Here is a 15,166-nt window from a genome sequence, read left to right on the forward strand (position 1 = left end):
AGGAGTACACTGCTGCAGTAGAGGGCTGTTATCAGAGAAGCAATGCCACGGTTTTAGAAAAGAAAAGGAGCTGGAACTATGAAAATATCCAAGCTTACATGCCACCCAACAACCAAAACACACCACCACACTGTACCCATGGCAACATTCCCATCACAAGATGACACCAAGTCACAGTAAGGGAAGAGGCTGGGCAGACACAAACTTAAAACCATAGAGGTGAAGGCAGCTACTTAGAGAGCTTCAAACAGAAGAACAGAAGAAATAAAAAGTAGTTAGACTGGGGAAAGAAACAAAAATAGAAAGGCACCAGAGAAGAAATCAGCAAAAGTATAGCAGGAAACCTACTACAAAATCAAAGGGGAGGGAAAGAAACCATTTCAACACTACCCTCCTTGGACCGCCTGGTTTTAATTTTTTTTAAGCTTCCCAGTTCTCCCCCCCGCAACTCTCCCCAACACAGATGATTTTGGACAGTCACGGATTTCCTCAAGTTCTTTGTTCCTGAGAAGAAAGACACAGAGAAGGGTTGGGGAATAAGGGAGGCAGAAAGGACGGCAAAGAAAAGAAGAAAAAAAGTTGCCACAGATGTTTTCATACACTACAACCAGAAGGGTCATGGGTTTGGAAAAAAAAACGAAGACAAGGGGTGGGGTGAGTGATCATACTGGGGAAGAGGGAAAGGATGCAGAAGGGAAGGGTCATCGGGCCACCTCTAATGACTACAGTACTACTACTGTAGGGTGCTGGACTCACTCTGAAGGACGCTTATGGTGGCCTGGGCTCGAATCCATGTTATGGAAGGGTTTTGCCTCAAGTCATTCCTCTTGGGGTCGTTGCTGGCCCTGCACTCGTAAGTCCCAGAGTCCTCCAAGGTGAGCCGGGTTATTCTCAGCACACTCACGCCGTTTGACCCGTAGGCGGTGTTTACGGTGACACGGCGCTTCCGAGCACCGTCCCACAGCTGTCTGAAAGACTCTGCCCGGTTGACTTCTGCGTACCACCACTGGATCTCTGGCGTGGGGCTCCCGACCACGTCACAGTACAGCTCAAAGGCGTCCCCCGTGAGCTTAGTTTCTGACATGGGCGACTTGACAAACCCAGCTAGAGGGAGGGGGAGCAGGAATGCAGTGACAGGCCAATCAGAAAAAAAAAAGAATCAACAGGTGTTAATAGTAATTTAAAGAAAAGAAAAGAAAAAAGCAAATGAGTTGCAAAGAACAAAAAAGGATTCATTTTTAAACTATAAAGAGACAGTACAGCAATTCATACAAGCTTTTAGAAGAAGAACCACACCCTGGGAAGCTTATGAAGCAAAGGCAGGCTAATTACAAGCTGGGGCAGCCCAGGTGCTGGCCAGGCAGAAGCAAGCCCACTGGAAAGCATTTTAGCAATGGGCCCAGCTGGTAGGAATGAGAAAGCCTCAGGTCTTGGGAAGAGCCTCTTTCCTTAAAACACAAACCATTTATTACCTTTTCAAACTCAGCAAGTGATGAAAGATAACCAGAAGAGGCAGTAGTTTTATATGCCAAATCAGGATCTCTCTTTTGGATGGGTAAACGCTTTGTTAGAAATGCAGTGTCTTTTGCAAGCCTCAACAAGAAGTATTAACTGACCTACTGGTGCCTTCTCTTGGGATTCAGAGTGCAAATTTCAACTGAAAGAATAGCAAATTTCTCTCTCACACAGGATTCTATCCTGGGTTCAGATTAGACTTTCTCCACCTCCTAGTCTTCCCTGGGCCAATGGCAAACAAACAACCCAGTTGTCCATATTAGGCAGCCTCTTCCTGAATGCAGACCCTCAGTCTCAGGAGAACAAGACAGTCTGTACTTCACACCACAGTGAGATATATTAATACTTTCTGGGTCAACTCAGAAGTGGGACCAACAATCCCAGCAACCCAACTATTGCCAGCAAATGGAGGGACTGTGCCCTCCGTAACCCCAGAGATCCATTAACTAGAAAAATCTGAAAAGCTATGGTATTTGACAGGTTCTATACAGTTGAATTGCCTGGCTTCTAGAAGCCAGCTCAGAAGAATGAGAAATGTACACTGATGAATTAAACCAAACACTAGGGTGAAGGCCAGGCCTCAACCAATACTCTCAGGAACTGCCCAGGAACTAAAGTTGATGCCTACCTCCAATTGCCCGTAATTTGCTTGGGGTTACACTTCCATAAGACAAGGTGGAAATGGCAGAAAGAGTTAAAAAAAATTCAGGCTTAATTTAAAAACTTGGAGTTAGGTCCACAGGAAACAAAATTCAGAGTGCGAGCATACTCTCTCTTACCCTTCCACTCCACCTAGGGTTCATTCAGCATTTCTGTTGATTCAGACAGTATCCTAAGGTATAAGGAAAGACACTAAAAGAGGGCATTCTGATTGGCTTGGAAACTTCCCCTGGGAGGCCTGCTGCATAAGCCAAGCCAGCCCCTCTGCAGTGAGCAGGGAGTGAGGTCAGGATCTGCCAACATCAGATTAAGAACATTCCAGAGGAAAGGATGAAATAAATGGAACTGTTTTCCTACAGTCCAGAAGCCAAGGATGTAACAGGGCTAGCTGAAAATGGAGGTTACTAAATGGAAAAATTCCTGTTTACATCCATAGCAGTATTTGCCTTTGGTGATAACCCCACACCATGGACTAAGAACATTAATGGAGGTACTATACTTACTCAAGTAGAGGCCAAGACCTCCAAATTCATACTAGTCTTTCAATTCCTGACATTTTCAGAATCTGGGGAGCACAGGAATGCAGTGATTAACAGGCTTAGACTAAACGTTCTGCCTTTAATATGCCATTTTAAACTACCTCTTCAGATCCAGCATGCATTCCTTGTAAGGAAATATCTACCAGAGGCCCTAAGAAGCCCAACAGATGTCATTCTCAGATGGAGGAGAAGCTTTAGAATTACAGAAAGGAGCCCCCAAGCCCCTGCATGAAGAGCTGAGCTCATTGTCAAATACGGGTATACAAGGAGCCATGTCTCAGTCTCACAAACTACCACCTGCCCATCTGTCAAAGTCAATGCCAGCTAATATAAACGAAGAAGTAAAAGAGGGCCGGGTGCAATGGCTCACGCTGTAATCCCAGCACTTTGGGAGGCTGAGGTGGGAGGATCACAAGGTCAGGAGTTCAAGACCAGCCTGGCCACTATGGTGAAACCCCATCTCTACTAAAAATACAAAAATTAGCCAGGCGTGATGGTGCTCACCTGTAGTCCCAGGTACTTGGGAGGCTGAGACAGAAGAATCGTTTGAACCCAGGAGGCAGAGGTTGCAGGTGAGCCGAGATCATGCCACTGCACTCTGACCTGGGTGACAGAGCGAGACTCCGTCTCAAAAAAAAAAAAAAGAAAAGAAAAAGAAGAAGGAAGGAAGGAAAGAAGGCAGGCAGGCAGGAAGAAAGGAAGGAGAGAGAGAAAGGAAGGAAGAAAGAGGAAGCTGGTTTTATTTATTTTACTACTGGTTCAATCACCAGAGAAAACTGATTATCAGTAAATCCCTGAAATACAGTAAAAGTATTATTCTGTTTTAATCATATTCTTAACCATAAGTGGTAATCACAAATGGTCTTACCACATTATCTGTGAACTTGGGGAGTTACAGCCTCTCAAATGCTGTTAATTATGTACTTGATTATGCCCTAGAACTATTAGTGGATTTCTTTTGTACTTTTTTCCTTCTTCTGTATTGTACTTCAAAGCAGGCCTAGACTTCAGCCTGTTTGTCAATCTGTTGACAATACTAATGTAAAAGGGATGCCTGAAAGTATCCTTTCACCAAGAATCCATCCAATTCCACTGTAACCCCAAGTCCTAATACCACACAATTCATAGGTAGCTGAGAAACAGTCTGACTATGATTCCCACTGCACACAACCGGGCAAGGCACTTGGCCTGATCATGCCACCCTGGGCAAGACTTCCTGCTAAGAGGAAGGAATGCTGATCTAAGTCAGTTCAATTTTCTACCTGTATCAAGGAAAATGGGACCAAGACAAAAATGTTCTTTGCATTAGTAAATTATATGATGTATATTTAAATGAACTTTTAAAACACAAAATAAAAAATCCTTTAAAATGCCAACAATGGACATTTTTCTGTGCTCTTTGAAGGCCATTATTGTTATTATTGTTATTAGACATATACAGTAACAGGTGACATTTTCTAAGTATGCGTTATATGATTAGGCAATGTGTTAAGCACTTTATTCATTATCTCATTTACTCCTCACAATGGCCTTATATGATAAGTGCCATTATAATCTCCTTAAAGATGTGGAAACTAATGTCCAAAAAAGTTAAATATTTTGCCCACAGTAACATGCTAATAACAAGAGTCTGACCTGGAATCCAAAGTGAAAGCATGGTCTCTTAACACCACAACTGTGGTCAATGTATCTCACTGGCCTGAAAAGGTTTACTTAAGTTAAAGATATGCTTTGTCACCACTTAGTTAAATAAATAAATAAATAAATAAATAAATAAATAATTATTCCTGACCACAAAAAGCCAGGAACCTTTGACCGATTGTGCCACATACTATGATCACTAACTCCATAAAATTATAATCTTATTAGAGAATGGAGATAGAGAAGCACTGGGTCAAAGAGTTCCTAAAGCAACTGGGGGAGGGTGAACAGTGTGGAAAGATAAGATGATTCTGAGGCAAGACTGCCTCTAGTTCTGATGATTCCAATGCCCTGTTCTGGAGAAGGCTGGCTTCAGAGAAGGAAGGAATTTACAAGACATTGGAAACATTTCTCTGGTGCTGTAGTCAGGAGCTAAATTAATAAAGGGCAGCACCTGAAATTTTTATAAAACTTCACAGTTTGCAAAGTGCTTCCACATACATCACATCTCATTTCATTCACACAGTTCTACAAGGTTCATACATAGGGCAGGTGCAGATACAGGTTCATGACTTGCCCAAGATCACTTAGGCAGCTAATCCTGAGTGGGGCTGGGAGTAGAATGCAGGTCTTCAGCTTAGTCTAGGGTTCTTTCCAATAAACTGTGCTGCCTCTAACCAAACTAAGGAATTCCTTGATAGCTGAACACTCATGAAAACAGATCTATGTCCCCTCTAAACAGCATGGAAAAGAAAGAAAAGAAAAAGAGAAAAGGAAAGAACCCTCTTTACAAAGTACTGTGAAATCACAATTAGCAAGGGAAAGTTATTAGCAACCATCCACCTCATTATCCATCCAAAATTAGCTTCAATCCAGGAAAAGAACCAGCTCTCAGCAGCAGCAACAGGAGGTTCAGAGTCTGACTCACTGCCCTGCCTTTCATTACTAAGGGCTTTCAAACAAGTATGTACCTTCAACAAGAAAACACACACTGCCTAAAGTTGGGAGGCCAACAGAAGCGTCTGTTTGCTCCCTAGGTCAAGGGCCATCCAATATTTTGGAATAACCCTAAATTTTAGAAAACCACCTCCCACCCCACCCTCTTCCCCACCCACTATCTTAAGTGACTGGGCTCAGATCTGCAAGAGTTTTGGAAAGTATTAATATCAGTGCATTCAGAGCAACAGTAGGATAAAGAGGGAAACTGAACAGTGGTTACTGGCTTTGAGGAAGAGACTAGAAGCTGATGTTAGAGGGGGTAGCAGGCAGAGCATTAAAAATGGAGGCAGCAAACCCAGGAGAAGCATAATGTAAAATTGCATAACTAGGGATGGGGGATGGGAGGCAAAGATGACAGCTGGGACTAGCAGCCGGAGAAAAGGAGGAGCTCGCTGGCAGGAAAAACTGGATGTGTAGATATGTAGCAGAGGGTGAGAAGAAAAAGGGAACACAGAAGAGCAAGTTGAGCCCAATTCCAGGAAAACTGCTTTCATATATGCCCTAAGGAAGTAAAAAAAAGCTAGCCTAGCCCTATATAGGAGAGACTATCATAATTTTTTACATTTACCTCCAGGGCAACCACAGAACAAGAAATCAGACTAACTTTCTCCCTCAGCTGACTACTGCCAAGGCCAGGCCTTTAAGTCTTGCCTGCTTTTGTCACCTTTTTTTAAAAACAGCTGTTCCCTTCAAACCCCCTCTACCTCTAATTCCCTGTGGTTGGCTCATGCTGTTCTCTCCTTCATGCCTCGCAATAAAGAGAAAATGACAGCCAAGGTCATCAGAGCATTTCTCTCCTCTGTCTCTCTCTCACACACACACACAAATTCGAATCATCTACCTCAAAATAAAGACTGAGCAAGACCCACTGACATCTAAATGTAAATACAGGAACTATGAGTATTTCAAATGTCTAAAGGACCCTTAAGTGTTGTGAGGCTGCATAGACTTGAGCCTACACAAACTACTGTACAGCCCGCCTATCCTTCCTGTTAATCAAGAAACAGATCATTCATCACTATTCCTTAATACCAAAGGCAGATCAGAAGTCTACATGCACTCATTCTGTGTGTACTGACCAAGGGTAAGGCAGGCTTGAAGCCCTGGGAGCAGTGGAAATGGCGTAACTTCATTCTCTGCAGCAGGAAGAGGTACCATGGATTAGTCTCATCTCTAGGTAGAGATGGCAGCAATTACAAAGCATTTTCCAAATTCAAACCTGCTCCTTCCACAGCTACCTTGATCAGGCAGATATGACAAAAGTTTGGAAATTAAGATCATCCCCATCACTAGCTTCTAAACCAGGGTCCACCCTTTATTCAGAAATTATACCATTCAAAATGACCAAAGGCATCCGTACTAGTCAGCCTTCTGCTTTGGAGAAATAGGGGAATCTAGTCCATGCCAAGAGAAACTACATAGTTTAGTGACCAAATTGCAGCAAACTCTAAAATCAGTTGTCTGGATTCACATAAGGCTCTCTCACTAACTGTATGACTGTAAGCAAGTGACCTAACCTCTCTGAGCTTCATCTCCCTAATCTGTAAAACAGGGCTAATAATAGCAGCTACCTCACAGGGTTATTGTGATTATAGGAGATAACATAGCTTAAAACACTACCTGACATATAGTAAGCACTCAATAATGTTAGCTATTATTATATGTCTCCATAGAAGTAAGTGCTAAACAGGCCACAGGCAGCAGCCTGCAGCACTGCTCCACAACAGGCTGGGAAGCAGAACTTCACATCCAAAATGAGTTTAACTTAAAATCCAAGTTCTTCAAGAAACAACAAAAAATTAACCTGAACTTCCCGAATAAAATGAGAACCAGAACAGAAATGTTAACTGCAGAAGGGAATGAAAAAGAAGGGAATTCTTCATTCCTTCCTATCCTTAGAGCATACTAGAATGAAGAAAGTGGTAACACCAGACATATGTATGTGGACTCAAGGAATTAGCAAGTGTTTTCAGAGTTATAAACCACTAATTCTGAGATATTTTGAATAATCTGTAAAGTCCAAGAATAATGAGAATAAAGAGAGGCAATACAAATTCTCCTTTTCAAAAAAAAATTCTTCTAGAGTCAAAAATAAACCTATCAATTACAAACCAGGCTGCTTAACAATATTTGGGAAGATACTGGATATTGAGCAGGCTAAACTTTTAATTTACAAAATATAAGAGGTAGTTATGGAATCTGAGATCATGTCACATTAGCTTAATTTCAGCCTAAGAAAAGGTGTCAGGTTTTGAATCAGGACCACCACAACATAAATTCTCTTAACTTTAAGCAGTTTCTTCAAATGGGAATGATGCCACTTACTTTATAGGGTAGTTGTGAAAATCATGTTACATTATGTGTAAGAGTTCTGTAAACTATAAAACTCTATGCAAATGTTAAGTTACTTTCGGACAGACAAGAAATAAGCATTTGGTATGACGGATCTCCCTCAACAAAAACTTTCGTTCAGTCCTGTTGCCAATTCCTATTGACAAGCTAAACAAGCATGATCTACCTAAATCTGTAGGTTTAAAAAAAAAGTCAATGACAAAAAAGAAAAAACAGTATGATTTTAAAAAAAACATGAGCTGCTCACGCCTGTAATCTCAGCACTTTGGGACACCAAGGTGGGCTGATCGCTTGAGTCCAAGAGCTCGAGACCGGCCTGGGTAACACGGCAAAAGCCTGTCTCTTCAAAAAAATTAGCCAGGTGTGGTGGTGCATGTCTATGATTCCAGCTACTCAGGAGGCTGAGGCAGGAGAATCACCTGAGTCCAGGAAGTTGAGGCTGCAGCACGCTGGGGTCACAACATTGCACTCCAGCCTGAACGACAGAGGAGACCCTGTCTCAACAAACAAAGAAAACAAAAACTATGGGAATCTCTCATCTCAGAAAAATATAACCAAAGTTTTGCATGTTTCAGGGTATTCCAGACCCTGAGTCTAGATTGTACTGCTGTTAGATGAGTGAACAGTTAAAGGTCTATTAAGATGAGAGCTCACCTTATAGGGAAATGAGCCATGGTTTAAAAAACCTGGGATGGATTTTTCAACTTATTCAACCCCAGTTTCCTCACCCGAAAAATGGGGACAATGATTCCTATCTTCTTCATAAGGTAATGGCAAGATTCACACGAACAATGTATGTAAAATTACTTTGCAACCTGTAAAGATATACATGTAATAACATGTCAGTTTTATGCAAGCATTCTACTCTATTAGGTAAAGAATGATCTAAGGCCAGGTGCAGTGGCTCATGCCTGTAATCCCAACATTTTGGGAGGCTGAGGTGGGAGGACTGCACCAGTGTGGGCAACATGGTGAAATCCTGTCTCTACCAAATAGCTGAGCATGGTGGTGTGCACCTCTAGTACCAGCTACTTAGAAGGCTGAGGTAGGAGGACCAATTGAACCTGAGAGGTTGAGGCTGCAGGGAGCTATGATCATGCCACTGCACTCCAGCCTGGTGACAGAGTAGAGACCCTGTCTCAAGGGAGTAAAAAAAGAATGATCTAAACCAGTCCTGAGTGTTCTGTTAACATACCTCAAAAGTAGTGTGGAAGAAACTGGGGGCAGGGCTCACACACATCCATGAAGGAGGGGGATGTCTATTGGACTGACTTTTTCCAAATCTTTCCATTTTCCAAAAGAAAAAAGCATTGCAAACCACTGATCCAGAGAATTAACATGTTTCAAATAGAAAGTGACATTAAATGAGGTAAGGTTGCCAGAAATTAATAAAAATGATTTAGAATAAATTCTGGTTAAAAAAAAAAATCTTATAAAAATAGAACCTGACATCAGACCTGAGAAACAGAAAGAAATGGAAAATGTAGGCCGGGTGAGGTGGCTCACATCTGTAATCCCAGCACTTTGGGAGGCCGAGGCAGGTGGATCACCTGAGGTCGGGAGTTTGAGACCAACCTGAACCACATGGAGAAAACTCGTCTCTACTAAAAATACAAAATGAGCTGGGCGTGGTGGCGCATGCCTGTAATCCCAGCTACTCGGGAGGCTAAAGCAGGAGAATCAGTTGAACCCGGGAGGTGGAGGTTGCAGTGAGCTGAGATTGAGCCATTGCACTCCAGCCTGGTGACAAGAGTAAAACTCACCTCAATAAAAAAAAATTGGAAAATATTAAAAGTAAAGAGAAGAATCAGCTCAGAATTGAACCCCTCTTGCATTTCTTCTGCACGTCTGTCTTCCAAGGGTCATGCCTATGATCCTGAATATCCTCACATGGACTCTAACAGATTGAAAACTCTGCCTGTATGTTATTTATCAGAAAATACTATGGCCATCATGCGGTGGCTCACGCCTGTAATCCCACCTACTTGGGAGGCTGAGGCACAAGAATTGCTTGAACCCAGGAGGCGGAGGTTGCAGTGAGCCGAGATCACACCACTGCACTCCAGCCTGGGTGACAGAGCGAGGATACATCTCAAAAAAAAAAAAAAGAAAAAGAAAATGCTAGCCACTCCTAGGCTTTTACAGTACTCAGGTAAACAGCTTCATTATCAAAGACACTGCTGGAGACTAACAACATTCCTTCTTCACCCCAGGGAGGAAAAAGGCATTTAATTTACTCTTGAGCAGTCAGATCCAAGAAAGTGAGGCCAAATACAATAAATCAGGGCCCATTTTGACTTTGACATCAAAATGACCATGACTTTTTTAAAACTAAAGATGTGTCTGTCCAAGGAGAAAAATGCAGTAGCCACAAACTATTGTCAAGCTAGTCTTTTCAGGGGAATTTTAGGTAATTCACTTCCTAACTTCACAAATAGTACTTAAGCTGCTGGTCCATAAGAGAAAAAGCTAGTTTTGCTAGCCATTAAAAACCAGGAATGTCTCATGCAGGGGAAACAGAAAAATGCACACAAATAAGCTGTATCTTAAAGAGAGTTCTTAATGAAAGGTCTGGTTCAAATATTAAGTGAAACCCTTACATATTTAAGCAAATGCTCATTAAGGTTCTCTTATCCCAAGAGATTGTCAAAAGTAGCTAAGGGCAGAACTAGAACTATACCCAAAATGGAGCTTTGAGGCCAAAAACAATTTTAATTAATTAAAAGAAAAATAATACCAGTTACAAAACATTATAAGAGTTACTTCAATTGACTCTCCAGTTAGCATTAAAGCCAAAATGAAAACAATATACCAGAAAGGTTTAATACTTCAACTTGACAAAGATTCTTTGCTTGACCAATATCTAGGCTTCTGAATCTTCTCCTAGGCCCATCTGTGAACTCCCTTATAAAATTTAGTGGTTTTTTTTTTTTTTTTTTTTTTTTGAGAGGGAGTCTCGCTCTGCCGCCCAGAGCGAGTGCAGTGGCCGGATCTCAGCTCACTGCAAGCTCCGCCTCCCGGGTTTACGCCATTCTCCTGCCTCAGCCTCCCGAGTAGCTGGGACTATAGGCACCCGCCACCTCGCCCGGCTAAGTTTTTTGTAATTTTTAGTAGAGACGGGGTTTCACCGTGTTAGCCAGGATGGTCTCGATCTCCTGACCTCGTGATCCACCCGCCTCGGCCTCCCAAAGTGCTGGGATTATAGGCTTGAGCCACCGCGCCCGGCCATAAAATTCAGTTTTAGCAAAGAACCTTGCTAAGTCAATTTACCAAGAAACCCCCATCCTTGATCACCCTCAATATCAGATCAGGTTCTTCAGCCTCTATCATTCCCTAGATGAGGTCTGATCAACCTGGCCTATCCTCAGTGAGAATGTTTAGGTTGGCTTAACCAAATCCTCCTTACCCCTAATGTTTCCTCTTAGTAATTTTCCATCCACTGACCCCCACTTGCCTATGCTGTATTCAGAGTTGGGCCCATCTCTCTCCCCAGTGCAGAGTTTCACTGCAGTGGTCTGGTCCCTGCACCTATCACAATGTTCTGAATAAAGCTTTTCTTACCATGCTTAACAAGTATCATTTTTTTTTTCTTTAACAAGTTGAATAAACCATTCTCAAAAGCCATAGGTAATTACTGCTCAAAAGCTAATCTTTGCCAATACTTTTTCTGTGAAATGCACCTGTCTATAAATTCAGCATTAACTTCTGATAACAAGCTTACTGACAAGTTGCTTGACAACAACTTGTCTCTGACAACACAGTAACAGTCACGACTTAAATGTTAAGATAACAAAATTCATCTCATTCTTCCATCATCATATATCATTGAATATGACAATGAACACAAGCAGTCCAAGCTGATAGTCTAAGTATAATCTAGAAGACATTTTCACTGAAAGAGGTAGTAAGCTACCTCTCCCCACCTTTTTTTTAAACAGCCATTCTCAGAAACCACAGAGTCAAAAACTCTGCCCAGAAAGAAATTCAAGTTTGAATCACAGGATGTTAGGTAACAGGAGTCCTAGTCTTCCCAGCTGATGAACTATTAATATTTCCAAAGCATAAATAGCTTATAGCAGAAATCACACTGAGAACTTTGTCATTATGTACAAAAGGCAAAGCTTTCCTTAGATGACAAAATTCTAAAGCAGCAATTCTTAAATTTTACCATGCAGCAGAATCATTTGGAGAGCCTGTTAGAACACAGACTGAGGCCTGAGACTGCACTTACAACAAGTTCTCAGGTGATGCTCGTGCTGCTGCTCCAGGGACCACACTCTGACAATGTCTTGGAGAATCTGAAACTGTGCAAATTTTGTGCAAATTTTCAACTTTTTGAAATGGAAGGAAAATAAAGGGATAAGAGCCACACAGATGTTTCTGAAATCATACAAAGACTCTCCCATCATCTGGGTCTGTGATCCATGGCCAAAAGAAGTAGGGTAGCAAAACCAGTTGCTAAAAAACTGTGTCACTATGATTTCAAAACAATGTCTTTTATCTTGGATTTGTTCAGTTTTCCAGTGTATACATTCACAGGATGCCTTCAATTTACCATTTATTGAGGTCCTGTTTACCAAGGACTGTGCACAGGGATAAACTTTGTTCCTAAATGGATTTCAACCTTGCAAGACACAAGACAGAATAATCAAAATACAATACCACTGATAACAGCACTTCTATGACAGATATGTACAACAGAAACATACATGAAAAAGTAATTTTGTTGGAGGAGTGGACTAATGTATACCTAGAAAGCTTATGCATTAAAATCTAAACCTAGCCTTGTCAGTTGGGGGGAAAAGATGGTCTTGTTCTAGGCAAGAGGAAACACCATGAGCACAGTACTACAAATAGTAGGAATGAGTTCTAGATAAAGGTGAAAAAATTCAACATTTTTGAGTGCTATTATATGTCAAGTACCTATTAAGTGCTCATGCTATTCAGAAAAATAGGGCAGATGATATCCTCAAGACCTCATAATATAGGGAGAATGGCGGGTATCCTGTAAGCTATGAAGAGCATATTCTAAAATAAGCAGCTTGGGCTTCTTACCATACAACAAGGGGTATGACTGCTCTGACTGGTGGCAGTACAAAGGTTGTCAGAAATAAGGAAGTCAACAAGGAGTTAAGAAGCTCCTTCAATAATCCAAATGAAAAATGAGTCCAAACTAATTATTGAAGGAATGGTGAGAAGGTAACAGACATGAGAACTGTTTACAAGATAGAATCAAGTGAACTTACTGACGTGGGGTGGGCAGTGATACTACAACTGCAATAAGGGAAAGCATGCTGAATTGGCTTTAGAGACATCTGGAGATATCCAAATATAGTTAAAAATAAGGATCTGATATGCAGGAGAGAGGTGGAGGCTGGAAATATGCACTCGGGAATCATCAGCTTGTGGACGTTGAAGCCATGGGAGGAGATGAGCTGACTCAGGGAGGATGAAAAAGAAACTGAGAATGGAACTTTCTATATAATTATACTTCTTTCCAAATGATTCACCACTGAATGCAATGTACTTCCATTAGGATGAAATACCCCAAGTTAGGAACTAATTCCCTTCCCGTATCTAGACAACACTTTTAATAAAGTCAAGTAAATATTTTATTATTTTGCTTCAGAAGACTTAAAACTCCATGTCAATGACTCAGATACAAGGCACAATATCCATACCAGAAGGTCTCAAATCAGCATTACACTTCGCTTGAGTAAAGTGTGTAATGCTATTAGCCTTTACAAAGAATCCTGGCCGGCCAGGTGCAGTGGCTCCCGCCTGTAATCCCAGCACTTTGGGAGGCCGAGGCAGGCGGATCACCTGAGGTCAGGAGTTTAAGAGCAACCTGGCCAAGATGGTGAAACCCCACCTCTACTAAAAAATACAAAAACGTAGCTAGGTGTGGTGGCGGGCGCCTGTAATCCCAGCTACTTGGGAGGCTGAGGCAGAAGAATCACTCGAATCCAGGAGACGGAGGTTGCAGTGAGCCGAGATGGCACCACTGCACTCCAACCTGGGCAACAGAGCGAAAGTCCATCTCAAAAAAAAAAACAAAGAATCCTTAACTTCTGAGAAAAACAGTATCCATATGGTTCCAAAGATTACCTTTGGAAATGCTTTTTTCCCCTTATTTTTTGTATGATACATAATAATTGTATGTATTTATATGACACATCATAATTATATGTATGGGATACATAGTGATGTTTCTATATATATACACGATGTGTAATGATCAGATGGGGTAATTAGCATATCCATCATCATCTCAGACATTTATCATTTGTGTCGTGAACACTCAGTATTTTCTATTTTAGCAACATGAAAATATATATTACTATTATAGTCATCCCACATCTAGTATTTTCTAGCTATAAAACACTAGAACTTACTCCTCCTATCTAGCTTAACGTCCTTAAACAAATCCCTCCCTATTTCTTTCTTCCCTCACCTTCCTGTTCTACTTTTTACTTTTTTTTTTAGAGACAGGGTCTCACTCTTGTCACCCAGGCTGGAGTGCAATAGCATGATCATAGCTCACTGTAACCTCGAACTCCTTGGCTCAAGCGATCCTCCCACCTCAGCCTCTAGAGTAGCTAGGACTACAGGTGTGTGCCACCCCACCCAGCTAAGTTTTTTAGTTTTTTGTAGAGATGAGGGTCTTGCTATGTTTTTTGTACAGTATGCTGGTCTCAAACTACCAGCCTCAAGTGGTCTTCCTGCCTTGACCTCCCAAAGTACTGGGATTACAGGCATGAGCCACTGTACTGGCCTACTTTTTACTTCTATGAGATCACCTTTTTTTTAGCTTCTGCATACGAGTGAGAACATGCAGTGTTTAAATTACCGTTCCTGGGTTATTTCACTTAACATGGAATGCTTTTTGTGGAGAAAAAGCTAACACATAATCCCAACCAAATTTTCTCAACTTTTAAAAAGGAAAACATGCGGAATCTCAGCCTAAAGCCCAAAGCTAAATCAACTTCCACTCTGCAGTAAAGAGTACTGAAAAGAAACAAAGCCAATATGCCACAGACCAGTGATTCTAGAGAAAATATTAACAGAAATAGTACCTCCTATTTTAGACTGTGATAAAAGTTCATGAAATATTACAATGTTTATGCCCCTTTTCCTACCTTCTGGTCCTCTCCAGTATTTCCGTAAAGATTAAACAAGTATGATTTTGGAAAATAAGGATATCACTGATACACAGACAAGTGAACAAGTGACTCTTCACTTCCACAATGGCATGAAATGGGAACATTTTCCCCTCTCTAGGCCCCAGTGGTTTCTCAATTTAAAAAAAAATTGAGGATGCTCAGCAGAACTTTCCTGAGTCTTATTTTGAATCTTGAAAAATGAGACAAATTTGACTCTGTTACATATGGACCATATGGACAATGTGCTGAAACTGCAAACATTCCCACTACTTAAGTTGTGGTAGTAGCAAAAATTAT

At 41.4% G+C, this 15,166-nt stretch overlaps 1 protein-coding gene across 11 annotated transcripts in view; it reads right to left on the bottom strand.

Moving 5' to 3' along the window:
- Positions 1 to 15,166, bottom strand: part of NPTN (neuroplastin) — a 72,799-nt gene that overhangs the window by 36,056 nt on the left and 21,577 nt on the right. For 7 of the 11 annotated variants that reach the window (XR_010588143.1, XM_005559994.5, XM_065548135.2 and 4 more), the window contains one exon: positions 757 to 1,104. The exons of 3 other annotated variants lie outside the window; for them this stretch is intronic. Coding sequence is in view for 7 of the 8 variants with exons in the window: in XM_005559994.5 (XP_005560051.3) it covers positions 757 to 1,104 (348 nt within the window). In the remaining variant the exon portion in view is untranslated. Of the gene's footprint in view, positions 1 to 756; positions 1,105 to 2,678; positions 13,253 to 15,166 lie in introns of those variants that run through there. One more of the 11 variants, XM_065548136.2, reaches the window with a different exon arrangement.

This window comes from Macaca fascicularis, chromosome 7 (assembly GCF_037993035.2).
Source record: "Macaca fascicularis isolate 582-1 chromosome 7, T2T-MFA8v1.1".
NCBI classification, from domain to species: domain Eukaryota; kingdom Metazoa; phylum Chordata; class Mammalia; order Primates; family Cercopithecidae; genus Macaca; species Macaca fascicularis.